Raw genomic sequence first — 25,583 nt, 5'->3', positions numbered from 1 at the left:
GTGGAACTTCCTGCCAAAATCGTTTGAAACTATGAAAAGATTTGCGGTAGCTCTGTTAACGTTGTTTGGTTCTTCATATTCGTGCGAATCTTTATTTTCGCACATGAATTTTATACAATCAAGCACACGGAATCGTCTCAGCTCAGATATGAGTGCTGCATGTGTGAAGCTAAAAACTACGGATTACCAAACAAGGATAATAAGACTTGCAGAGAAGATGCAGCAGCAAGTTTCGCATTAAGACGTAATTAAATGTATGACCCACTTTTGCTTTTTCAAGGATTAAGGTCTCTTTTATGACCCATGCACTAAAAAAGGTTCGCCATCCCTGCTCTAGGGCCACGTTAAAAACAAATGTCATTGCTAAGTAGGACCAGAGCCATATTCAATTACCAGGGCTTTGCTTTTCTCGTCATTGGTTTCGGGTTTTGTAGCCAATATGACGCAGTATAACCATGAAAGTCACAGTATTTTCAAATTCCTTACAGATTAATTCATTGATAATTCCAAACTGGAACGCATCCAATCATGTCGGCCTCGAAACTACAGTACTTTGAAAAATTTTAAAGCGATAAGTTGTTGAATGACGTCAATATCTTACTTGTTCTGTTGGCAAAGTCCTTGTGCTTGAACCATGGAATTACAAACTTGTCTCACAACCGAATCTGTTTGGTGTGCTTGACTGACTTGACGATTTGAGCGGTCATGCTACTCACGTACTAACAAGGTACGAACCCAAAAGAGCAACCATGTATTTTTCACAGCAATAGCAACCAGGGTGTTAAGCTGTTATATTATTTTGTAGGTCTATCCAATTTTTGTGTGGAAAAGTAATTCCAGTAGTTTTGAAAAATATAAAAGAAAATTCATTTTTATCTATAGTTTTTTCTTCAAATGCAAATGTCCGTTTTGCCTGGCACGCCCATTTTTCTAAGCTTTGAAGCTTTCCTCTATCTATACTTTTACCACACATGCCTGTATAAAAATTGTGATTTGTACCGGCAAGACTAGGGTTGTGTCTTATAGTGAGTAAATGTTTAGTGTTTGAAATGAAAAGTTTTAGTTAGCAAAATAGCAAATTAAGAAGAAAGCAACGTAGTAACCGCTGGGCTTGATTGGAATAGCCTTCTTGGATTTATAAACGATTGTAAATAACCACTCACTGTGGCAACTTCAAGCAACTTTTTATTCATTGTACACAGCGCTTTTGTTCGTGTAATCAAACGCAACATCAACATTCTATGCTGCAATAGTCACAGTTAGGCAGCTACCAGCTTCACAGTGCCCACGTTTTCAATACGGTTGGCAGAATTGCACATTTTGTGAAATAACGGGCAATGTAAAAACTACAAGAATTGTTTGAGACCTGGTCAGCAAAATCGCAAAAATTTGCAACCATTATAGAAGGGGGGCGAGAACGGGTTAGTAATTTAACGGTGCTGCCATAAAAAAAACGTTAAAAACCATTGGTCTAGCACGTGCCAACTAACGTCCACAACACACACAATTACTACATTAAGCTGCAAATTGCTTCATTGGATTTGAAACATGAGAAATGACTTTTTGCCCTGCATTTAACAAAATTAGGTGTTTAAGCAAAATTGATATATGTTGTACAATATCTTAGATGGAATGAGCGACATTGTCTGGTGGCAATACAATTTAGGTTCAAGAAATACGAAACCATCGCTGCCATTTGCATACAGGTGTCGAATAACTCAGAAGCCTATTGTTACAAAATCGTCCTTTACTGTAGTCAAACGTTTTTTTTTGGCATTTGTTATTTTTTTGGTTAGTGGTGGCAGTAGTGTTGATAGAGGGGCTCAGAAGGCACTTTTGGAATCGGGCCTGAGATAATTTTGGGAGCTCGGAACCTTTTCATGGGGCTGAAAGCATAAAGAAACTACAGAATATTGTTTGGATACTTCTTACAAATGTCTCGATTTGGGGCCCAGGGATTCCATTGGTACCGGTTCCAAAATATCCTCTCAACCGCCCTAGGTGGTGGTGCCTCCCTGACCAATACCATTAATCAAAGAGTCATTTTCTTTAGCATCTTCATCAGAAGAAGAATGACGTCGATCTGGTGCACTTCCATGGGAGATGTTGTCAGCGAATTCGATTCCGTTGCTGTTGTGTGATGAATCGACTTCACTTGCATCAAATGCTTCTCCTGTTGAAGTTGAAGTTGAAGATGAAGGAGTGGATTGAGCAGAGTTGGAAGATTGTTCACCTGCATGGGTTGCATTTATACTTGCTTCTAGAAGACCATTTTGATCACTCGCCACGCCGTTTTCTTCCAAAACGTTATTTTCAAGATCACCACGATATTCTGATGTGTTAACATCGATGTGGTCAGAATTGACTTCACTTACATCGGATGGTTTTTGTCTTGACGTTGAAGATGAAGGAGTGTATTGAACAGTGTTGGAAGATGATTGACCTGCATAGGTTGTATTTCTATTTGCTTCTAGAAGACCATTTTGATCAGACGCCACGCCGTTTTCTTCTAAACCGTTGTGTTTAGGATAACCATGACTTTCTCGTTTGTTAACATCGATGTGGTTGGAATTGACTTCACTGACATCGGATGGTTCTTGTCTTGATGTTGAAGATGAAGGAGTGGATTGAACAGTGTCGGAAGATGGTTGACCTGCATGGGTTGCATTTCTATTTGCTTCTAGAAGACCATTTCTTTGATTAGTTTCTATGCCGTTTTCTTCCAAAACGTGATCGTCAAGATCACCAGGGTTTGGTTGTTCGTTGTCATAGGAAAAATGGCATTTATTGTTACGACAACAATAACAAGCAATAGCAACAATGGCAACTACTATCACAGTGCTTAGAGACCCAGCAATAAATCCCATGTGTCCATGTGTTTTATTCAGCTCATCGTTAACGCCGTCTTGATCTGCAAAAAGAAAACATCAATTGGTACGTTTTAAATTATAGTTTTGAGGGCACTTAATTTGTAAGCAAAACAATAAATTTTATTAATAGCCTACTACAAAAAGTGCTCAATGCCAAGCAAAAAGGCCAAGCAGAGCAAATTACATCAAATATAGTATAAGCCTTGTTACTCAATGCAACAAACAGTGTACCAGCCTCATTTTTTAATCATAGATCGATTTCGCTATCACAGCATCCTCATCATCAGGAGGATGTTGTGATGGCGAAATCGATTTATGATTATGAAGTGAGGCTGGTACACTGTTTGTTGCATTGAGTAACAAGTCTTATGCTAATGCTAGGAGACAGTCAACCGCTCCAAGTGGGCAGTTTGCTGGGTTGGTTCACAAAAACAAAAAAGTTTTATTAGTCAATATCAAATACAGTTATTACTTTCCAAAACCTCTACAACCTGTTTCACCCTAAAAGGGGGATCATCAGAAGGTCCTGGAAAAAATGCAAAAGCAATAAATCAGTAATACCTTATTCAACACAAGGTATTACTGATTTATTGCTTTTGCATATTTTTCAGGACCTTCTAATGATCCCCCTTTAAGGTGAAATAGGCTGTAATGGCTTTAGAAAGCAATAACTATATTTGATGTAATTTGCAACCTCGATTTTTGCGCCACAATGAAAATAAATGGATTTTAATGGAATACTGACGCTAAAAAGAGAGATTGCTTACACAACAGGTCAAATGTTTGTGGCATCACAACAGCATCGCGACCAATTGTTTTAAACAAAAAGAAAACGACTTTTGAATAAGCAATTTTCAACAATTCATATGTTGGAGTAGAAAGTAGACTTAACAAAACTACCCCCGAAATGTCATGGGTCTGTTCTCCCCACCAACTCAAGAAAAGTTTAATATACTGATGCAAGGATAACTCAAGCAATTGTGTGTTCAAGTTACATGGTTGCCATAAGAGGAGTAGTAGCAGTCTCGCATGGCAGTTTGTTACCCTTAGCTTGTGATTTTTAAACCGGTTTTTGAAAGTAGTTTCCGCATTGGTGCATTGTGATGTAACAACCGGGTAGTGCAGTTGGTAAACAGTTTGAAATCAACCAATCAACAGTTTGGTTGTTGTTTTTACAAATTTGAACAACTTGGTGTATTTTAATGCCTCCATTGATGGCAACAGATCAAATATGACGAAATAAAATTCTATAACAGGTAATCAGGGAAACAAGGCCGACTTTAAATTTATCGGTTCGAGCTTGGTCCCCATGAGATGAATCCAAAACTCGAAATAACTCCTTTACTACAGCGTTATCATTCAAACAATATAGTAGAGGAAAAATAGGCGTGTTTTACTGTTTGTATGACGAAACAATGACCAGTCAACCTCCACAGCTTAAGTGTGGAATGCGGATAATTCCAGTCTCGTAAATGTATGCCAATTGACTCAAAACATATATTGCACCAAATAGGTGTTCATAGGTGTTTTTTTTTTATTTAAAAATTTTTTGTTTTAAAAGTTGTCAATGATTAACTGTCCATGATTAAGTCTTACAAAACAGTTTACCTCCAAATTGTAATTGCTAGCCTACTTGTAGAGTTATGAGTATTGGAAATATATTTTAAATCACCTGCCAAAGTAGTAGGCCCAGTTGTGCTGGAAAGATAAGGGGTTGACCTCTCGTTATTGTTTACAGTTTGTGTGGAGAATTCACTCTTCATGCGGTAAGTTGTAACTTCCAAGTCTGGTTGTGTTGTTGGGATAACCTCAGATGGGGATGAGCTGGGTTGTGCTTGGCATGCAGGGTCTTCATCGTCGGGATTGTCACAACAAATCCTGAAATGGTAATCAACGTACAGTTGATCATTTGCAATACACAATCTAGTGTTTGTAATGTTTTTCACACATTCTGTCAATCTTTTCTATTTCTTTTTGATTATTTATTATGATGTGTTTGCTTGAGTACGACAGCGTGTTGTGCTTTTATCACTTTGACAGAGTTAAAATGTAAAATGTTGTCAAGCAAGCAAGACTAAGTTTAAAAAATCTTTGTGACCCAACGACCATCAAGCATGAACTTACATTGTAGGCTATTGTAATTGTAACCTTCAGTTTACATCCCGAACCACTAACTTTAAAGTATAGCGCTGTACTTTGTTAAAAAAATTTTACTTTAATTAAAAAAATTTGCTGTACTTTGTACTTTGTTCTACTCTAACTGGAGTAGAACACAAACGACAAAGCAAATGGATAAATTTCGCATCGTACTAAAATAGCAAGCCTAGGCTATTGCTTAGAACAGCGTTAGTTGGTATTTCAACATTCTTTTTTTAATTTCTAGTCTTTCTAGTTTGTGCTTTTTGTTAATCTTGGCTATAAGGTGCCCAGGGTAATCCCAATCTCAATAACCCCAATTCCGCCCCGAAATGTCCACAGTAGGCTACACAGCCGTATGAGAGTAAAACACTTTGGGGAAGCGAAAAAAATTTGCCCAAATTTTGTCTTTGCAAATATACTTTCAAAAACGCAACATTACTCACAATCTCTGAGGTGGTGTATGGTCTAATATAGGGGTCGGAAACCTTTTTATGTAAAAGAGCCATGAAACTACAGTTTTTAGAAATATCTTTCCGTAAGAACCATGTAATGATTTAACACTTACTACAACTAACATGTAATGACAGATAATGAGTTGTAAAATTGGGTTTACGTGTTTACTGAAGATGAGAAAAACAGCGGGGGGACTGAGGGGCCTGCCACAAAACAACTTGAAAAAATGCATTTAATTTGATGCATTCTGAGAGTATTTTGAGCTTTAAATTGTAACAAAAAGTTAAGATAAAACCTACTGTGAACCAGACGCCCCCATGCCCTCCCATCTCCTACGGCTATGCATCCGTATTACATTTCTAACATGAATTGAATTTAAACATTTTCCATCCACGCGCGTTCGGAGCGCGTCTCAAATTACGTAAGCACTCTACAAAGATGATGACGTACCATGATTGTTTGTTTGCGTCATAAACGCACTTTTCCTTGGCACAAAGCATTGCTTTGTCTTTGTTTACGACAGGGTTCAACGTGTGGTTACCCAGAGGCGGGCAGTATTCTAGATCGGGATATTGTTCCGCTAGAGATACGCAAGTGCAGTCTTCGTATTCAAAATATTCGGTTCCGTTGCAATAGCCACATGCGTAACTAAGTCTTTCCAGCTTGGCCATACCATCAGGACACGTGGATTTGCAATCTATCGTCTGTAACAAACAATTTTAAAATATTGCTTTAACAAAACCAAAGTGAACAAAGCAACGCAAGTAAAATTGGCTACTATGAAGGCTGTAAAGAGTATTTCCAAATAAACGTGATCTCACGACGACGACGTCGTCGTCATAATGCCACCGTCATCATAATGCAAGCTTTTGAACCAGAATTTTCTGATATTTCAAACGTGCGTTGCTGGAATTGTTTCGAGAGTTTCTTTGCCTTGGCGGTTTAGGTATAGCCTGTGCCGTGCCGTACAAAAGACTTAACAGTGGAGCACACTTCTGCTGGCCTGGCACGCTTACTCATGTGAAAACATACAACTCATATAACTGTAGACAGTGGCACACCGTTTCGGCCTTCTGGTCTTCTCAGTGCAAGAGGAGTACTGGGTATGAAAAAATGAGAGCGTGCCCATTGCCCAGTCACGCTTCAACAGCCAAAGGTCAATTTGTTGCTAATTTAGTGGTGCTAATTCTAAAGAAAAAACAGCCAAGCTAAAAATCCATTTTGTTGACAAATCAAATTGGCGAAGGAAAAGTGGTGTGATGAGGACTTACAGGATCGAAAGAAGTCGAGCATCAATTTAAACTTGAGCATAATCCAATTCAAACCCTATCTAAAAATAATTCCACTTAGCAACAAAAATGAGACAATTTTTGGTTAAATAACACTGGCTAAAAGATCATTTTACGTTTGAGCATTGTTTGCAGACGTTGAATCAATGCAAAAAAAAAAAACAATAATTTATTGGCTGTAAATGTTTTTTATTCGTCATGGAAATCGTTTATGAAAACATCACAACTACTCAATTCAAATTATTGGTTGATGCATGGACTTCTAAATAGTATCAGGACTGGAAACTCAGTTGACAACAGTAGGCCAAACAGTTGGTACAACAGTTGGCCAACAGTGGACCAACAGGGTTAGTTACTTGGCTGTTGGCCCACTGTTGGCCAACTGTTGTACCAACTGTTTGGCCTACTGTTGTCAACTGAGTTTCCAGTCCTGATACTATTTAGAAGTCCATGGTTGATGTCACGTCAAAAGTAAAGTCAATTTATCTTGTTTCAACAGCGCCATATATTAACAAACAAGCAGAGTAAATGTAATTGTCAAAACAATGCATTGTACAACTGTTGGTTAGATTATGGAGCAATCAGGATGGTAGCGAAAGACGGTCATCTAGTCAGCCACCACCCCATAACGGTAGATCTAACTACACATTCATACACACTAGTGTGCAGAGGTAGGCACACTACTTCAATGAATAAAATGGGTTCGCCACTGAGATAGAAAAAACAACTGCTGTTGGTTTGAATCTCCAATTTCAGGCTGAGTAAGCCGAGAATGAAGACTCAAACCAGCGACCAAGAATTAACCAACGACCAATATGTGATTGTGTGCTATAATAGGCTACAGCACTTGCGAACGTTTTCCTGAAATAACGGGGAAAAACGTGAAGACCACCACCGAATTGCAACAATTTTTATGTAAAACATACAAAAACAGGACAATCTGATACTACTGTAGAGAACAAAGATTAAGAAGTACGATGCGATGATATACTGTAAAGGTAAGTTATCCTGTCAACTCGCCATTTGATGCAACAACTTTGCAGCCTTCCAGTAAATCGACTTTGAGCGGGCAGTAAGCAAATGTTGCTAACAGCAGTTTCATCTTGAGCAAATAAAGTTGCCATTATTAAAGAAGCCCGAACTGTCAATTTCACTTTTGGTGAAGTCATCGAAAGTTCTTTTATTCAAGCAAATAAAACATCACAAAGGATCAACAAAATCTAGCAATCCCTGAATAGGATTTCATTTGAGAAAGCATTTTGCTGATCCCAGCAACGACAGCAGGTGCTATCTGCATGCGACAAACCCCAAGGTGCTGGACAAGCAGTAGCCTACAACTGGATGTACAGAGAAATTTTATGATGATTATATTAGAACCACTCGAAAAACTGGCCAGAAACCGGTTCTGCTAACTTTTTGTTTTTAGGAAGCAGTTTGCGCAAACCAGTCGAATTTCACCATTGCCTGCAGCTAATGCACCCACTGTGCTCTGCAACATGTTGTGCAACCTCAAGTATCAGAATATGAACAATTACACTACGAAGCAGATCGCTTACCAGCCGTTTCTTCGGTGGGGCATCCACATCTTCAAGTGTTCTTAGCAAGGTGAAGAGAAAAAGAAGTCTCTGCTTTGTTATATTCATAACAAATTATTGGCAGACACTGTTTTATTTAATTTAAAACAATAAAACAATTAAGAATAACACAGTTAGATAGTTAGATATGATATTTTCTTTTACTTCTTTGTCGTGTGAGCCTCTGGTGCCGAAGTCTATCATTTTACCACCCCAGATTAACAATGTTCCCGGACTACACTGGAAGGCTACTAGAGAGCAGCCAGTCTTTGGTTTCATCATCCATGACACGCAGACCTTCCACTCCGTTAGGTGGCTTGATGATGGTGCAATCATTGATGATGTTGTCATCGGTCTGATCCTACATTCACAAGAAGAGGCCATTCCCCGTTGGTGCATGGTTGAGCGGAAAAGTCCCATGTCCGTACAAAGCCTTGTTGAGGCGCACCCATTACATTTTATATGATAGATATTTCCAAACTACAAACGGCAGAGTAAACTTTAATGAGGAAGAAAACTATCATAATTAGAACTCACGCAGTACATGTACATTGTAGCCTACAGTACCGTACATCATGCATGTGTGCAGCTTGGTGAGAAATATGAGGCAATGAATAAAGAATGGTAAAAACTCTTGAATGATCTGAATAAGAAATAAAACTGTGGAAAACAAGATTCAAAAGCACAATGATATAAATATGGCAAAATCCCTTAGTAAAGAAAATAAAAAACCTTGTTTCTTGTTTATTTATACAGTAAACATGGATGTAAGATGCAAATGCTGTGTACAACGCACATCTCAGCGGCGCTGGTTCGACTATCGGGATGTGCGTTTGAGCACCGTATTTTAAGGGTTGATCTCCATTCAACATCACTTAGTCGGCTGCGTAGCCGTGTGGTGAGAACGTCTGCGCGACGTTCGAAAGGACGTGGTTCGACACCTCTCCAGAGCACGCGGCTGTGTCTCGGCACAGACACTTAATGGAAAGCCAAAATAAGGAGAGCAGCTGACTCGAAGACTATATGACTCGAAGACTATATGTTAATGCGCTGCCTCCTTTCGTCTTATCGCATCTGTGATCGCAGTGTACTGTATGGTATCGCAATGGGCGCAAAATTAAAGCACGATTATTATTATTATACGAGTATTACTTAGTGGGTGGAATAATTCCCCGGCAACAACACTTTATCAACAAGCGGAACTTCCCTCTGTCAATCTCGGTAACCGCCCATACGTCAGTGGTTCAAAGCTTTTACAAGTACAAGAACGAGAAACTACCGAAATAAGCTTGACATTGCTCAGTCCGAAGAAAAAGATTCTCACAATCAATCAAAATACAGCATTTGCATCAAAAATGTAATAACGATCTCATTTCAAATAAATAACAGAGAGAAGTGTTGGTAGAAACGCAATTAAGTTTGCCAGGCAGTCGATTGACCACAGAAGCTCGAACAACGCTCTCAGTGAAATCGGGTTTGATATTTTTCGTTTGAAACCGATTAAGTTTACTGCGCAAACGCAACGTAAAAGTAAAGGTGACTGCTGTGAATAGAGATGTAAATGCAAAAAAAAACGAACCGTTTTTTTTTTTAAAAACGTGTTTTTTTTCAAAAAAAACTTGAGCCAAAAAAAACACTCGTTTTTTGTTTTTTTTTGTTTTTTTTGTTTTTTTTCATATTTTTCTGGAAAAGTTGCAAATTTTTTGCAATTTGCAGCTTAGTTTCATTATAGTGCTCTTGAAAAACATTAAATTACTGAAAATGGTTTTATTGGTGTGCTGAAATTCCTAAGTGTTTGTGTTTGGCAGCATATGTTTTTGCATAGTCCTACGTATTGTTTCGCTTTCTTCATTCTCAGGCATGTTTGTGGCAGTAGACCTGACAAACATTGAATTAATGCAATTTGATACATGACATAATGTAGATGAGTTAATTTCTTTTTCCTTTTATGGAAGTTAGCCTATGATGTTAGTATACTGTGGTACTGGTTATTCTTGTACACACTCAATGGGTTGAGGAAATTTTGGCAAAACAAGGTGGCAGTATTCAGTAGCCTACACACATTTACCTTGTTTGTGGACGTGGTAATTTACTAATGCAAGCTATTGCCAATATGTTTTGTAACTGATAGCTTACCAACGATGTACAGTATATGCTTTATAAATATTGAAACAGAAGTATTCTTTTCGTGTGTTGTAAGATCTTGGACACTTCGTCATTGATGCTTCTTGCAGATTATTTGTGACATATAATGCAAGAGATCTTATCACTGCTATTTTTAGCTGTCAAAAGTTAGTGCATTTGTCAGAAAAGGTTTAGGTTAATGTTCCTTTCGAATGCCCACCACCCATGTTGACTATTGCTAGTAACTACCAACCCTGAATGAAGAAATGTTCCCTTTAAAGTGGGTTTTTTCAGCACTGTTCAGTGTTCACATAGTGAATAAATGCTTTATAATATTTTTCCTGACAAGTATAAAGTTTTACCCATATTCCCACAATGCAGGATAAAGATACAAAACAAACATCAAAGATGAAAACTTATTTTATTTGAGAACTAGGCCTACTGTTTTTTAAGATAAAAAGAAATTGACCTCTTGTCATTACGCACCAATAAAACCATGATGCAAACTTTAATTTTTTTTATTGGGCAGAGGAAAGATTGACGAAAAGTTTGGCAAAAACAGAAAAGTGCTAAAGCCTCAGAGTCCTGCAAACTAGTTCAAATTGGGTGGATTAAGTGCAACCATACTTCTTTTAAACATGTCTATGACAGCACAATGGTGTAATTAAGGGAAAACAAACATGACTATGACATCATAAAGGAGTATTGAACCTCTTCACGGAAAATAAAAAAACATCAAAATGTTTCCATCTTTCACTACATTTAAATGTGATTTGGGCTAAAAGTTGGGAGTTTAGCACTACACTGCTTTTGCCAAACTTGTCATCAATCTTTCCTCTATCCAATTTTTTTTTTTTTTTAATTTACGCATCATGGTTTTATTGGTGCGTAACGACAAAAGGTTAATTTCTTTTTATCTCAAAAATTAGTAGCCAAAACTTGTTTTAATGTTCATAAACAGATAGCCCAACCCAAAAAACATAGGGGTGGAGCTAAAAATTATCTAAATATGTTGAGCGGTTCTTAAGATATGGCCGTTTTTCTATTGCTCCTTATCTATAAAGCCACCTAGTGGCTAAGGTTATTTCACTTGTAACTCGAGAACCGCTTGTGTGATTTTCATCAAGTTTGCACCAAATGCACATCAACTGGAACAATATCTTGACGTTGTACTGGAAAAGGTGTGGTGTGCTGCTGAAAAGTGCCTTTGTGAAGTAGAGAAACAGGACCCTGACCACCTGGTCCTAACGTAACATGCCCATTAACCAAAATCCCAGGTGGCTTCGAAACTATACACGAGTGTGGTACTGCATTTAACAACCGTCTGGACCAAATTACAGACAAAACTTAAGATGTGCCAACCATATGTGTTACTATTTGAGACGATGAGAAATCTTTATGGCTCGTGTGTTGAGACTTGAGAGACATATTGTCTCATTTGAAAGAAGTTATACGAGTAATGAGACTGTTTTTTTGTTGAAAGAGACGCTATTGCAATGAATTTACCCTTCTTCTTCTTCGTCGTATGAGCTGTTCTTCTGGACTATATGTTTGGGCATGATGTCATCAGCCACTCGACAGTCTCGTCATCCAGGGCTTTCAGTCCAAGCGCTCCATGTGGTGGTTGATGGATTGGGCAGTCATGGACGACATGATATACTGTCTGGTCTGTGGCGCCACACTCGCATCCCGGTGAGGGAGCCAGGCCCCATTTGCACATGTCTGAACGAAAGCGACCGACGCCGGTTCGTAGGCGGTTAAGCCGGACCCACGCAAGTCTTGCGAGGGACATTCCCGGAGGGTGGGGATTGACGTCGGGTAGGAAATCACGGAGTCGGGAGGTGTTGTTTTGCCACTCCATGTTCCATGTGTAGTTCGTCCAGTGTGCCGCACTTATTCCAAGATCTTCAACGTTGTTCAGAAGCTGTCGTGCGGCGGGCACAAATGGGCGCCTTGATTTCAGTCGCTGCTGTCCTCCAGGTAGGCGCTGGAATGTACTGTGGAGGAGGTGGTCGGGGTCCAGTGCGCGACGAGCAAGGGAAATCATGGCTCCTTTACGGCGAAGCTCAGCAGGTTGGATGCCTGCAAGGATGGGAAGGCAGTCCGTTGGAGTGGGACGCAGGCATCCAGTCACAGTGCGTAGTGCGTCATTGATGGCGGTGTCAATGTGGCGGGTGTGAGAGCTGCGACACCACACTGGTGCGCAGTACTCAGCGGTAGAATGGACGAGGGCCAAGGTAGCTGTGCGAAGGGTTTTCGCATCAGCTCCCCAGCCGGAACCCGCCAGCCGCCTCAAAAGTGCAACGCGCGCAGATAGTTTTTTGCGCAGTGACTTCAGGTGTCGTCGGTACGTGAGTGACCTGTCCAGGGTTACGCCGAGGTAGGTGGGTTCGGCGCAGTAGGGGAGGTGTTCGTCATCGGTGGTAATGTTGATCTCACGTTTTGCTTCCTTGTTGTTTAGGTGGAAGGCCGCCGACACTGTCTTTGCCTTGCTGAGCTGTAGCTTCCATTTCTGGAGATATGTTGATATAGTTGACATGTCCTGGCTTAGGTTCCTCTCCATTGACTGCCAATCTCCGGCTGGGTGCAGGAGAGCCAGATCGTCTGCGTAAGCATACTTCCTGGAGATGGTGTCAGGCAGGTCATAGATGTAAGTGTTAAAGAGGAGGGGAGCCAGGACAGAGCCCTGTGGGACGCCGTTCCTGAGTCGACGTAGTCTACTTCGTCGGCCGCTACCGGTGGAGAGGGTAAAGCTGCGGTTTTGCACAAGTTCCATAATCATATGGACCATGTGCCTGTCAGGAAGGAGACGGAGTAGTTTGCAGGTAAGGCCGCTGTGCCATACAGTGTCGTAGGCAGCCGTGAGATCGACAAACACGGCGCCAGCCTTCTTTTTTGCCGAGAAGCTGTCCTCGATGTCTTGGGTCATCAGAGTGACCTGGTCTACAGTTGATCTTCCGTGACGAAAGCCGGCTTGTTCCCGAGGGAGCTGAGGGTCTATTATCGGTTCGACACGGGCGTAGATAAGTCTTTCGAGTATCTTGAAGGGGATACAGAGCAGAGAGATGGGGCGGTAGCTCTTCGGATCCCCTGGGGGCTTCTTCGGCTTTGGGACTGCAACCACTAGGGCTCTTCTCCAGATTCTTGGGATGCGCAGGTGACGCAAGCAGCAGGAAAGGAATTCTTTTAACCAGGACCTCATAGAGGGGGCAGCTTGGAGTATTAGTTCCGGGCATAGGTGGTCAAGGCCCGGGGATTTGCCTGGCTTTAGGTGCTGGAGGGCGGAGGCAAATTCTTCTGGGGTAAACTCACCAGAGATGTTGCCCTCGACAGGTGTTGGGACCTTCCAGAGGTCCGTCATTTCCTTGAGGACGGACTTGTCTGATTCACGGTCTCTCGTTCTGAGCACTCCATTTTTCACAAGTTGTGAGGCGATGGCATTTGCTGAAATGGGGCATTGGCGACGAGAGGCACGTGATCTGCCAGTGAGGTTGTTGAGTGTACTCCATGCTGTGCGGCTGGAGTGCGTGAAGTCGATTGAGTCTATGGCTTCTGTCCAGCGCTTCTTCCTCTTTGAATCCAATCTTGCCAGCAGGGCTGTTGCTGAGTTGGTGGTGGCGGTACCCTGGGGGGAACGGAGGAAGTCGCGGTAAAGCCTGTCGCACTCCACATCCCAGCAAGGTATGTAGTTTTTCCGTCGACCTCGCGGGATGGAGTCTTTTGCCGCAGATATGATTGCATCACAGAAGTCCTGGTAGGCTTCATCCACTTTGATGGTGTGTGGGGATGGGAGGTACTGCGTAGCTTCGTTTGTGAGGAAGCTGTAGTATTCCCAATCGGCCTTTCTGAAGTTCCATCGCTTGACAGGCTTGCTCGGAATAGGTGTGGCAAGCAAGGGGGCCGTGATTAGCGAGGGTCGGTGTTGAGACCTTGGGAACTTCTCTAACACACGTCTGTCCGGCTGGCGATCATCGGGGTCATCACTTGCGAAAGCCAGGTCTGGGTTCGTGCCAGTGTTCCAACGACCGGAGTGGAAGCTCGGTGCGCCCTTAGGATCGTATAAGAGGGCGAGGTTGTTGTTGGTTGCCCAAGCGGCCAGACTATCTCCGTCGTTGTTGATGGAGTTGTACCCCCAGTCAGTGTGGTGGCAGTTAAAATCGCCAGCGTAGAGGCTGGGGTGGGGGAACACTGGGATGGCTGTTGATGTTATCCGCGAAGGTGGGGGCTTGTAGACATTGACGATGTTGTAGCCTGCTACATCTACACAAAGCCATTCGATCTCCGATTGAGCTTGGGATTGGTCAACCAAGGACCAGCTCAGCCGGTCATGGACAAACGTGGCAAGGCCGTGTTTCCTGCTGCAGGTTGCGCCTGCGAGTGTGAAGTTGGTTATTACCAACTTATCCACAGATGTACAGTGAGTCTCCTGGAGGAGGATGATGAGGGCTTGATGCTTGGTGGCCAGGTGCTCGATGATGTTGAGCTTGCTGGCCGTGATGCCCTCGGTGTTCAGCTGCAGTACGGTGGGTCGTCGGTACTTTTCGACAGTGCGAGCACTGCCGTGCCTTGAAAAGGGCATTTTCCTACCCACCCTGCGCTGAACAGTCTCATTAGCTCTTGTTTGACAAGCTTCTTGTTTGACAAGCAAATTTACCCTAATTGCTGCATATTGTGACATTTAATGTAAAAATAGGTAAAAAAACAAAAAAAAACGAATAAAAAACAAAAAAACGATAAAAAACAAAAAAAACGAGCTCGTTTTTTTTAAAAACAAAAAAAAACGTTTTTTTACATCTCTAGCTGTGAACAAATAAATGTTAAAACTCAAAAAGGAAGAAAAGTTCCAAGTGCCTGGTCTTGCGCAATGTTGACGGAAGATTGACCAATCCGTTATTATCCAGCCAAGTTATATGCGAAACACAGCTATTTTGAAAACGATTTAAAACTATTAGTTTAGATTTCGTTTCGATACCAGTTAAATTTCTTGGTAAAACAATTTGTATATTTTTATCCGTCTTGGTCAAAATCTCGTTTCGAAGAAGTAAAATTGTATCAACCACATACAATATTGTTCAATGTTTTCAGCTGATGGAAAGTTCATGGCTTTCTCTATATTGCATCATCTCTCAAGCCCAAAACTGGCTACGTCGTCCGCCAATGTTGTTACACGGTTGTTACTGCGTTGCTGCTCTTGTCATTGTTGATCTGGTCTGTGTCTTTCAACTCAGGAAACAAACTTGTTCTGTATACTGAAGTTCATATACACTGAAGAAGCCGCACTTGTGTGGCGAAAGCTCTACGAATAAACTGATTTTTCTGATTTGGTGTGATATTGCCTATTTTGTTCTGTATAACCTGGCACTGTACATTCTGTATAAAGTTAAAATATTTTTAAAAACTTGTTGATTAATTCATTAAAATTTATGTTGGTTCGGTTGTTTAAATAAGTTACCCAAAGCAATAACATTTTGAAACGGAATATTGTTTTGTTGCAAATTAGTTTTGTAATTTTGTTTTAAAATTTATGCTATTTTACTTTGGTTGTGAGTTTCATACAAACACCAAACGCAAGAGAATCCTAAAACACCGAAACCTACCTAACATCAAAAGTTTAGTTTCTTGGTGAAAAATCCCTCTGAATTCTCTTCGACTGTTTATTTGATTCTAACAGGAAACTGATTTTTCCACTAGGTCTGTTGTGTACCCCCGTAGGCTAAAGTAGTTAGCAGCGTTTGGTTTAGACATTCTGAACAGACAACTAGACTGATCAATTAAACGATGAAGCACATTTTCCCCAACTGCCCCCTTAGCCCTTAATGTGACGACAATGATCTAAAAAACATTACAAACAATGCTCTTGTCTGGCTTCGACACTGGCGTGACAAGCTATGAATGAATCTGGTTCCCTAATCTGGTTGAGCAAATTTACTAACCAAACAGTAACTTTGCGACGTAAGAGCTGAGATTCAGTGGCTAGCTGGTATTATTATCTCGTTGGCTCAACTGAAAACGCCTTTGTTCTCGATTTATTGAATTACGAAGTACAGTAGTTAAAATGCCGGGACTACTTTATCTTCTTTCCTGAAGTGACTTGACGATTTCAGGGGTAGGCCTAATATTTGTCATGTAGCCTACAAGCAAGGCTACTTAATGCACAGTTCAGTATATTCAGTATTTATCGCAGCAAAGCAACTGCTGTGTGAGGCTTGTCCTAAACCAGTGGTTCTCAACGGGGGCGGTACCGCCCCCCAGGGGGGGAGGGTGGGCGTTTTGATTTTCCAGGGGGGCGGTATGATTACCTCGGCTTAAGGGGGGGGGGCGTTTTGATTATTAGATGGCATTCTTTAACCCATTTACCGCCCAGTAACGATTTCGTCAAAGAGATCGTATTTTCGTGGTAGCATTTCCTACCTCATACCTGGTGGAAAAGGGATTCAGCTGTGTTGTTCTGCTACATAACAAACAGCGAAACCCACTTTACATATCCATAAGAGGTGATCTTCGAATGTTTCTCACTGGCTTTACACCGGGTGTGAAGAAACTGGCACTTTCTCACCAAGCCCAAGGTTCACACTCAGGGCCGGATTTAGATCGTGAGAGGCCCTAGGCTATTCCATTTGTGAGGCCTCTCCCTATTTTGAGCTCCGAAATTCTCTCTAAACAACATCACATGTCATTGCTTAATGTTAAAAATATGAGTGTATTAAACTCTTCGTTCTTTTAATTTTCCACATTCATGGGTGCAAATTTTTAATTAAAAGAATAAAAATTTAGTTAAAGCAGTTTTGCTTTTAATTTTAATTTTTCTGATCAAACAACCGTTACAATAATTGTAAAGTTTATTTACTAGCAGTGGCGTAGCCAGGAATTTTGAAAGGTTTTTTTTTTGACGGCGTATTCGCCTAACCTAAAACGACACCCAGCAGCGGGGTTCTGGAGGCCTCCCCCAGAAAATTTTGAAAAATTACTTTGAATTTGGTGCATTCTGAGAGCATTTTCAATAAAAATGTGGGTATGAATATTCCTGTGAAATGATACCGTCCGGTGGCATAGCAAAAGGATAAGATCATGTTTTCTTCGGCATTTTTCGGAAATAAAGCTAAGTCTCTATGTTTTCTTGTTGCTAATTCCTGGCTGATATATTTGAATGTTTGGTGTTGGCAAAACTCGCTCTTTTAATGCAGCTTCGTTTAAAATTAGGCAAGCTTTGTTTTAGAGACATAAAGAGACTGAAAGCATCATTCTCAATATGATAACGTCGCACGCGTGCCAAAAGAGGGGTTGAAACCCCCAAACTCCCCCCCTGGCTACGCCAATGTTTACGAGGACATAAGAAATAGTTACAGCAATCAAATAGAGTAGCCTAAGACTAGGCTATCAAATTTCTTTTTCTAGCTTTTGTCAAAGCAAAATCATGCAACTTGAGACATTGTCGATCTCAGTTTATTTTTGATGCTTTTGAGCCTTGAGAAAGATCTCTCTCCTGAGCAGTTAGTGATCATTAAGCTTAGAAACAGTCTTCCTTGCAGATAGAAGTTCATCAGTTAGTTTCGGGACTCGGGTCAACATCTTCCGGATACGCTTCCTTTAAAAGTTTTAAACCTTGGTTGTCCATTTTCAGTTTTAGCCAAAACTCTGGTGGGCTAAGGTTATCACTATTATGCAGATTGCAAAGCATTGCACGCTTGAGGCAAAGCTCCCTATTCTTCCTGCAAATCATCTAAATCTTCTTCGTTAACAACAGAAGGAAAGTTGATGCTGCCACTCTCAAAATTTAAAAAAAAACACTAGATTTTCCAAGAAAACCATTAAATTATTTCATACTGTTTTTTGCAGAGAAGACTGCGGCACTAACATAGAAGCTTCCAGCAGAAAGCGCGCAATAATTGCCTCTATTATGATGCAAACGAGTAACGACGTAATAATGACTGTTTGCAACTTGTGTATAGAATTTTCTATACTCTGAATAGCTTGATATATATAGGTACTTTAGGTAGGGTTTAAACTTGTCAAGTTTTTAAAAGAATTACAAACTTTGAAATCGAATTTCGAGGCCCCTGGACGTTGAGGCCCTAGGCTTCAGCCTGCCTAGCCTATTGGTAAATCCGGCCCTGTTCACACTGACTACCAGTAGGCCTATAATGTTTTCATGTCTCGCAAATATATATTTGCGTTTCATCGAATATAGTTACTACTCTCCTAAACCCTTACAGCCTGTTTCACCCTAACAGGGGGATCATCAGGTCCTTATATTCTAATAGAAATATAATTCTATTTGAATACGGACCTTGTGATGATCCACCTTTTAGGGTAAAACAGGCTGTAAGGGTTTTAGAGACTGGTAGGCTAATAGCCTATATTTGATGTAATTCGCTCTGCTTGGCTTTTTGCTTGGCATTGAGCACTTTTTGTACTATTAATAGTATTTATTGTTTTATATTCGCTCTTCGTAATTAATCATTATTGTTGGGGGGCGGTAAAATTTTGCCAGTTCATGAAGGGGGCGTTGGGCCAAAAAAGGTTGAGAATCACTGTCCTAAACGGATAAAATTTGCAATACTTCATTTTAAAGCAGATTTTTTGTATTTATTTTGAAATCCAAGTATTTTCTTTTCTGTGTGCTTTCGAAACCAAAGCAAGGCGTAAGAAAAGCTTCACTACACCAATTAGCTATTTAGCCCTTAGAGTTGCTAAAAGAAAACTATTTTAAACAATGATTTGAAATAAACGAGCCTCCTCCTCTTTTAAACAAAATTACTTTGTTTTGTTTCGATCCAAACTAAGTCGTCATTTCGTATTGAAAAAGTTTGAATATTCATCAAGATAATTATCGCTTCTAGCACTAGTTGCTGTCACTTTACAAAGAATTTTATTTTATTTCGAACCATCTTTCATTGACCAAAATTTCGTTTGTTTTAGAAAAATTAAATTGATCTCGAACACGAGCAATCCTGGGAGCGACGTGTTCATGCTGACTATCTTTCTTAACTGATGGAAGCTTTATTGCATTTCATGGCGCAATTCTCAAGCTCAACGCTTTTTAGCCTACGTCATCCGCCCACGTTATTTACCGAACAAATCAAAACTGAGGATCCAGCTGGTAACATAGGCTAATGCAGTAATTATTGCAGCTGAGGCGTTATACCCTGATGGCTAGTGAACCACTAAACACGAACCTGAACTATAAAACAGCGTCTTTCGGTGAAGCTAAAAAAGATAAAAGTTAGTCACGTTACACTGCACATACGACGAAGCCAACATAATATTTGTTTGGTTTTGCTTTGTCATCAGCGTTGCCAAAGCTTTCAAATGAATTTTCTCACAACCTCTTCTCAAATTCCTCAAAAGCAACGTCATATTATCTGCAGTCAAATGGTAGAGAATTTGATGGCTTCATAAAAAGCTTTGAAAGGGCGAAGTCTTTGTTTCCTTTTAGAGATCAGAGTGGCAGCAAAATACTCAGAGATGGTTGGCCATAAAAATCGCTGGTAAAATGGCATTGAGTTACTACTTGGTCTGATTTTGGTAGCAACTACACACACAATTTAAACTGCATTGAGGCCTACTGTCTTGGTTCAAAATATGCGTACAGTAACCGAGTGGTGAGAGCACTGGCACGGCACTCAAAAGGGCGCCGGTTCGACACCGCTCAAGAGTAAGAGCCTGTGTCTTTAGCAAGACACTTAAAGACATGCCTAGATGTGGACACAAAGATTGTCTTCCTTGCTTTCCTGTTCACTTAGTCTAAATCTTCAACCACCGAGCGTAACCTTGAATACCACAAAAAAGTAGCTCGTTTGCACTTGGTTGGGAAAGCCAAACAGGACAAAATTTTGTACAAGAACAGCAAATAAAACAAAGTGACAGCTAACGAGATGATCTCATAACAGTTAACTGGTCTTGGCTAAGCAGTTTGGAGTGTTTCATGACATTTCAAAAAAACATCCCACAAATAAAAACATAAATATGATTGTAGCCAATCAAAATTTATGCGCATGGATTACCTTCATGCCATCTGCTTGTCACCTAAAGTTACTTCTTTCTCAGTCAATGATAGTACTACTGTACAGTAATAGTCCTAACACAAACATGATCCCGACACATCGTTTCGGAAGGCAGGAAAACTCATAAGATGTTGATGAAGTCAAATCTGCTTTTTAAATTTTATTTATTCTCAATGTTTTAATTCCAGTTCACAGAGATAGAAAATTGGCAAAAAAAATATACGTTTGTTTGCCTTCATCTCAATTTTCTTGTTCGTTTCATAACAAAGAAGAAATAGTTTGTGTCTTAACACTTAAATGTGATGAAAAGGAAGTGAAAGATGTTATTCGATGGGCAGACACAGCATTGCAATAAGAGGCCACCAAACTACAGTCCGAGGTATGATCCGGCCTGCGAGACTCGTCCACCCCGCCCGCCATACAGTGTAAAGAATGCGATACAACACAATAAAAATGCTTTTAAAGCTTAACGCTGTGTGAAGTATATAATAAGTATTTTATTTGCAGTTTCCTGTCCTTGCTTTCTGTAGTTGCTTGATTTCAGTTATTCAATATCGAGCTTCAGTAGCAGCTTTTTTAATTTTTATGCAGCTAAAAACAATAGAGACTAAAATTAGTGGAGCCCTAATCAGCCGTTAAGAAACCTGTGACTGAGAGTTTGTGATCAAATAACGAGTTTTTGTCACATCCCATTCGCCTGCAACTAGCGAGCGAGTCAATTATTGCACAAAGTTGAATAAACCACCCACTCTGTGGGATCCCCATCATAGGTTACAGATTTTTCAACAAAATAGTTAACCGGTCCGGGAGCATCTTTTCTCGCGGTTACATGTTGCTTTGTCAAAAAGGTTTGGTGACCTCTGGTGCAGTATAGTATAACACATTATGGTGTAACAAATAGGCAAAAGTCCATAAACATTTTAGCAAGCAGCGTAGGTATGATTCAACAAGAAAATGTTGTAAGCGGCATGTTGTGGAAACGGCATTGGCAATGCACTACTCTGGTAGGCCTACGCAATAGTACGCCAAACAAAAACGTGATTTCGACCACTTTTATAACTTTAAACGATAAAAAGGCAGAAAGCCAATAGAAGGATTATTCAGTTTTGTGTTATGATAACAGCTGACTCAAAAGATTTTTATTTGTGAGTGAATTGTGTGAGTTCGTAAAGTTTTTTCAACAGTGGTTGCTTTTCCCGTGCTGTAGTTTCACCGCGTCCTTCGGGAATATTGTCGTGTGTGCCACTGCTGTTTATCCCCTGTTCTGGTTGGGTGGGTGGTCTTGCGGCGGAAGATTTGTTCTTAAACTTCTTCCAATAAACAACAAGTCCGATCAACGCCATGACGCATATAACAACCAAGAGGATACACCAAATGAAGTTGTAATCTGTAAATCATTTTTACTGAGTAGTTCAAAAAATAAGTTGGGTATAGAGGCCAAACGTAAGAACAAGTCAGACAAAAAACAAATGCTAAAGCTTGTTACTGCAATAAAAAGTAAAGCTCTTCTGGTGTAAACTAAGGTAAACTATCACAAGGTGTTTTATTGTTTCAGATGTTAGATTTATCTGAACGGATTTTTTATTTTTTTGGATCGATTTTTTCCGGTGCTTTTTTACTGGTTACCCAAGGAAAGACAATTGAGCGCAGTATGAAAACTTTTCAAATATTCAAAATTCCCTGCAAAGTGCCATGATTTGTGAATCGCGCATTGACATAAGGGGCACAAAAAGTGTCATTGTTCCCAAGCCATGGAAACAAAATCTACACCACTGCATTTCGCAAAGCGATTGTTTAAAGGAACTTTCTCTGAGGAGACTTCACGTTTCAGTTTTTTAAAAATGCTTGATAGGAGTTTTAAATTCGCTACTTGTCAGATCAATACAATTCAAACCATTTTGTAGCAAAATAGTATTTGAAAAAAAAAATTTATCAAAAAAGTAACTAAAAACCATTGCATCCAAGTTAAAATATAAGCAAAAATTAAACTTGTAATCTTTAGGTCTAGGTGACCACGGAGCAATGAACAACAAAGAGACTACGCATCAGATCATTTTAAATGTGCGATTACCTGCACTTTCTTCTGCAGTGGGAACTTCTGTTGGTTGGTCAGATGAATTTGTTCCAGCTTTTTCTGAAGTGTTTGATATTATATGATCTTCCAGTGTTTGGGAAACGTTTTCAGGTTTCGTTATAAGATTTTGAGATGTTGTTTCTATTTGTGGTGTAGTTTCGTATGAAGAGGTGCTGCGTATCGTTTGGCATGCTGCATGCTCTTTGTTAGAATCATCGCAGCAGATCCTAAAATGGTACAAGTTTTCACAATAAGCTAAAGCTTTTGTTTTGCTTTACAGCACTTTTGTCTCTCAATTATTTTCAACTCAATTTAAGGTGGTTTAACTAATCTAATATATAGCCTAAGTAGATCACTGGGTGTTTTTGATACTCTAGAAAGGTTTTCAAATACTTTAAGTTATTTAAGTGCTTTCAAACAGAAAGCTTTTCGATAAAGAAGATTGAAAAAATGATGTTACGCTCTTCTATATTGATAAAATTATTCTTAATGAAATGAAAACTCGCTGTTTTCCTTTAATAAAAACCTCAGACAGGTCATACAATGGTTTGCAACATCAAAATTTGTCACACGACCCTATTGTTTCTAACAACAGTTTCTCGAATGGTCGCTGGTTTTATTTTTATTGTAAAGTACTTAACAGTTATAGGTTGAGTTAAAGCCGGGATTGACGTTTCGTTCTTTAAACTGTATGGGTACCAATTCTAGATTGCAGCCATAAAGCTTACCCTACTTAAAGTAGAAGTTGCTAGCTATTCCAAATTCTTCAATGGATATTGTAGTTGTAACTCACCCTGGTTCGCCTACCACGTCATAGACACAGCGCTTTTCAACCTCACAAAACACGAGTTTGTCGCGATTTTCTTCTTCATACGTGTGTTCGAAATTTAAACACAGTTGCTTATCTGGATGGTTCATACTAATTGGTATACATTCCCCTTCTTCGAAAAGAGATTGGTTTGGACACAATCCGCAGGAACCGTTGAGGTGGTTCATATGCGCTTTTCCATCTACACAGGTGGACTTGTAGTCCTGCAATGACCAATCAAAGCAATATTATTGTCTTTAATTTGGTCTGGCCCAACCAATTAAGAAACTCGTCAACTTTATTTAGCATAGCCGTACGAGCCAGGGGGCAGGGGGGAAGCTGCCCCCCCCTGTTGTTTCAAAACGTCGCAAATTCGGGCAAAATCTTGCAATTATCAGGGCAAAAATTGCTATATAAAAAGCTACAGAATTGCATGAATTAAGAAAAACTATGAATTAATACGGTACCTTTTACCTATCAAACTAAGTACAGTCTCTTATTTGCACAAGAAATGTGCGCAAAATTTTCATTTGGCACACCCGTATTGGTGTATTGTATTGCATGTTGATCAAACTGTAGTACGAAATGCATTTAACCAACTGCATAATGCCAATTTGGGCAGCCAACAAAATATGTCTCTAATACTTTTGTGAAACTGCCGAAATCAAAACGCAAATTTTGCTATATAGCTAATTTTATTAATTTTCACAAATGCATCGTGTTGATTTGGGCAGCTGAAAACATGAAATTATTTGATGAAACTGATTAGTCTGTTTATGCAAAGTTCTGCCCAAATTAGCGTGAGGCAGTTTTCCCAAAATGAACAAATTCATTAATTTTTCCGATTTACATAACTGCATCGTTTAGATTTGGGCAACAAAAAAATATGAAGTTATCTGATCATTGTCTATTTATAAAACTGCCCGAATTGGCATGATGCAGTTGCCTTGGCATCAAAATTTACAAAGTCTTTAATTTGTTTCATAATATCCATAAATGCATCATCTTGATTTGGGCAACTACAAATATGATATAAATCTGGTGAATACTTTCATAAAACAATTCGGGTGGAGAGGTTACAGTACTTTTTCAACCATAAACAGACATAGCTAAGCATCACTTATACCTGTTAAATGTAATGCTAATGTTGTGGTATTGCTTAGCTTTGTTTGGTTACTTTTATAAAACTACTCAAATTAAAATATTTAAGTGGGGTTGTTTTTTATTTGTGGTGTGTAAAACAATATTTGTTACTCCTACCTACCATGCCAAAGTGCACAAGCATCGAGCAATGCACAAGCAAGGTATCTTCAAAGATGAATTCAGTTGTTCCATCTTGATTACTTTGGTAAGAAATTCTAGCTAGCTGGTGATTTTACTATGTTAGTTTTTCACTGTTATCATGCACCGCATACATTATATTTGGGCAATTTCTATAAAAGCGTGCAGATTTGGGCAAATTTACGTTCTGCCCCCCCAAAATGGTTTGGTCTCGTACGGCTATGCTATTTAGTACACCAAGAATCGGTTTTTAAAATACTTCGTCAAAAATATTCATAGCTCGCACTTTGCAGTGTTGATTGAAACTCAAAGCTTTTGGTGATGAATTACTGAGTTTTTGATAAAACGCATGTGTTGGATAAATTGCTCAGAGTGAAAACGAAAAGCATGAAAGTATGGACCTACTTAAAATGTTCATGCAAATTATGAATAGGAATTGATAACTACTCGAAAGAACTGAGAGAACCGGCTAGAACCGCCAATTGTGAAGAAGTTTTGTTGCACCTACTTTGCAATCAAACACTAATTGCTTAGCCGAAACTAATGATGAAATTAAGACGACAAATTTTGAGGGAAAAATAACAAAAGATAAAATTTTAAAACCGTTCTAAACTGCCATCACTTTCAAACAATAAGCAAACCTTTTGAAATGGCAATGACATGACAGTGGCTGTCAAGAGCATGGTGGAGGCTGTCATATGCGTTGAACGAAATGCAGGTAAAGAAGGCCTCATTGTTGGTTACTGTTAAGTATTGCTAAGATACAAACTACACAGATACAACAACTGTCAAAATAATAATCATATTAATAACAAAAATAGCAACAGTAGTAATAATAATGATATTATCAATGATGATAATAATAATGGTAATGATAACAATAATCATAATGATAATAACATTGGTTATCATAATCACGTGGTTTAAAACATTCCAAGTTTGTTGGAAAATATGTTACATAATAATT

General features: G+C 39.6%; 2 protein-coding genes across 2 annotated transcripts; both read right to left on the bottom strand.

Annotated features, from left to right (window-relative positions):
• Positions 1-1,183: 1,183 nt before the first annotated feature.
• LOC145783394 (uncharacterized) lies at positions 1,184-8,819 on the bottom strand. The gene is made up of 4 exons (XM_082595251.1): positions 8,308-8,819; positions 5,913-6,166; positions 4,543-4,748; positions 1,184-2,911 (listed from the first exon to the last, which is right to left on the bottom strand). Exons 1-4 carry the CDS (start codon positions 8,392-8,394, stop codon positions 1,998-2,000), a joined length of 1,461 nt encoding a protein of 486 aa, XP_082451377.1. The 5' UTR covers positions 8,395-8,819; the 3' UTR covers positions 1,184-1,997.
• Positions 8,820-20,610: 11,791 nt separating this feature from the next.
• On the bottom strand, positions 20,611-23,451 carry LOC145783698 (uncharacterized). Its single transcript, XM_082595586.1, has 3 exons — positions 23,321-23,451; positions 22,525-22,754; positions 20,611-21,840 (listed from the first exon to the last, which is right to left on the bottom strand). Exons 1-3 carry the CDS (start codon positions 23,443-23,445, stop codon positions 21,593-21,595), a joined length of 603 nt encoding a protein of 200 aa, XP_082451712.1. The 5' UTR covers positions 23,446-23,451; the 3' UTR covers positions 20,611-21,592.
• Between the last annotated feature and the right edge of the window lie 2,132 nt (positions 23,452-25,583).

This window comes from Aplidium turbinatum, chromosome 14 (assembly GCF_918807975.1).
Source record: "Aplidium turbinatum chromosome 14, kaAplTurb1.1, whole genome shotgun sequence".
Classification (NCBI taxonomy): domain Eukaryota; kingdom Metazoa; phylum Chordata; class Ascidiacea; order Aplousobranchia; family Polyclinidae; genus Aplidium; species Aplidium turbinatum.
This window is presented reverse-complemented; position numbering and strand designations above follow the sequence as displayed.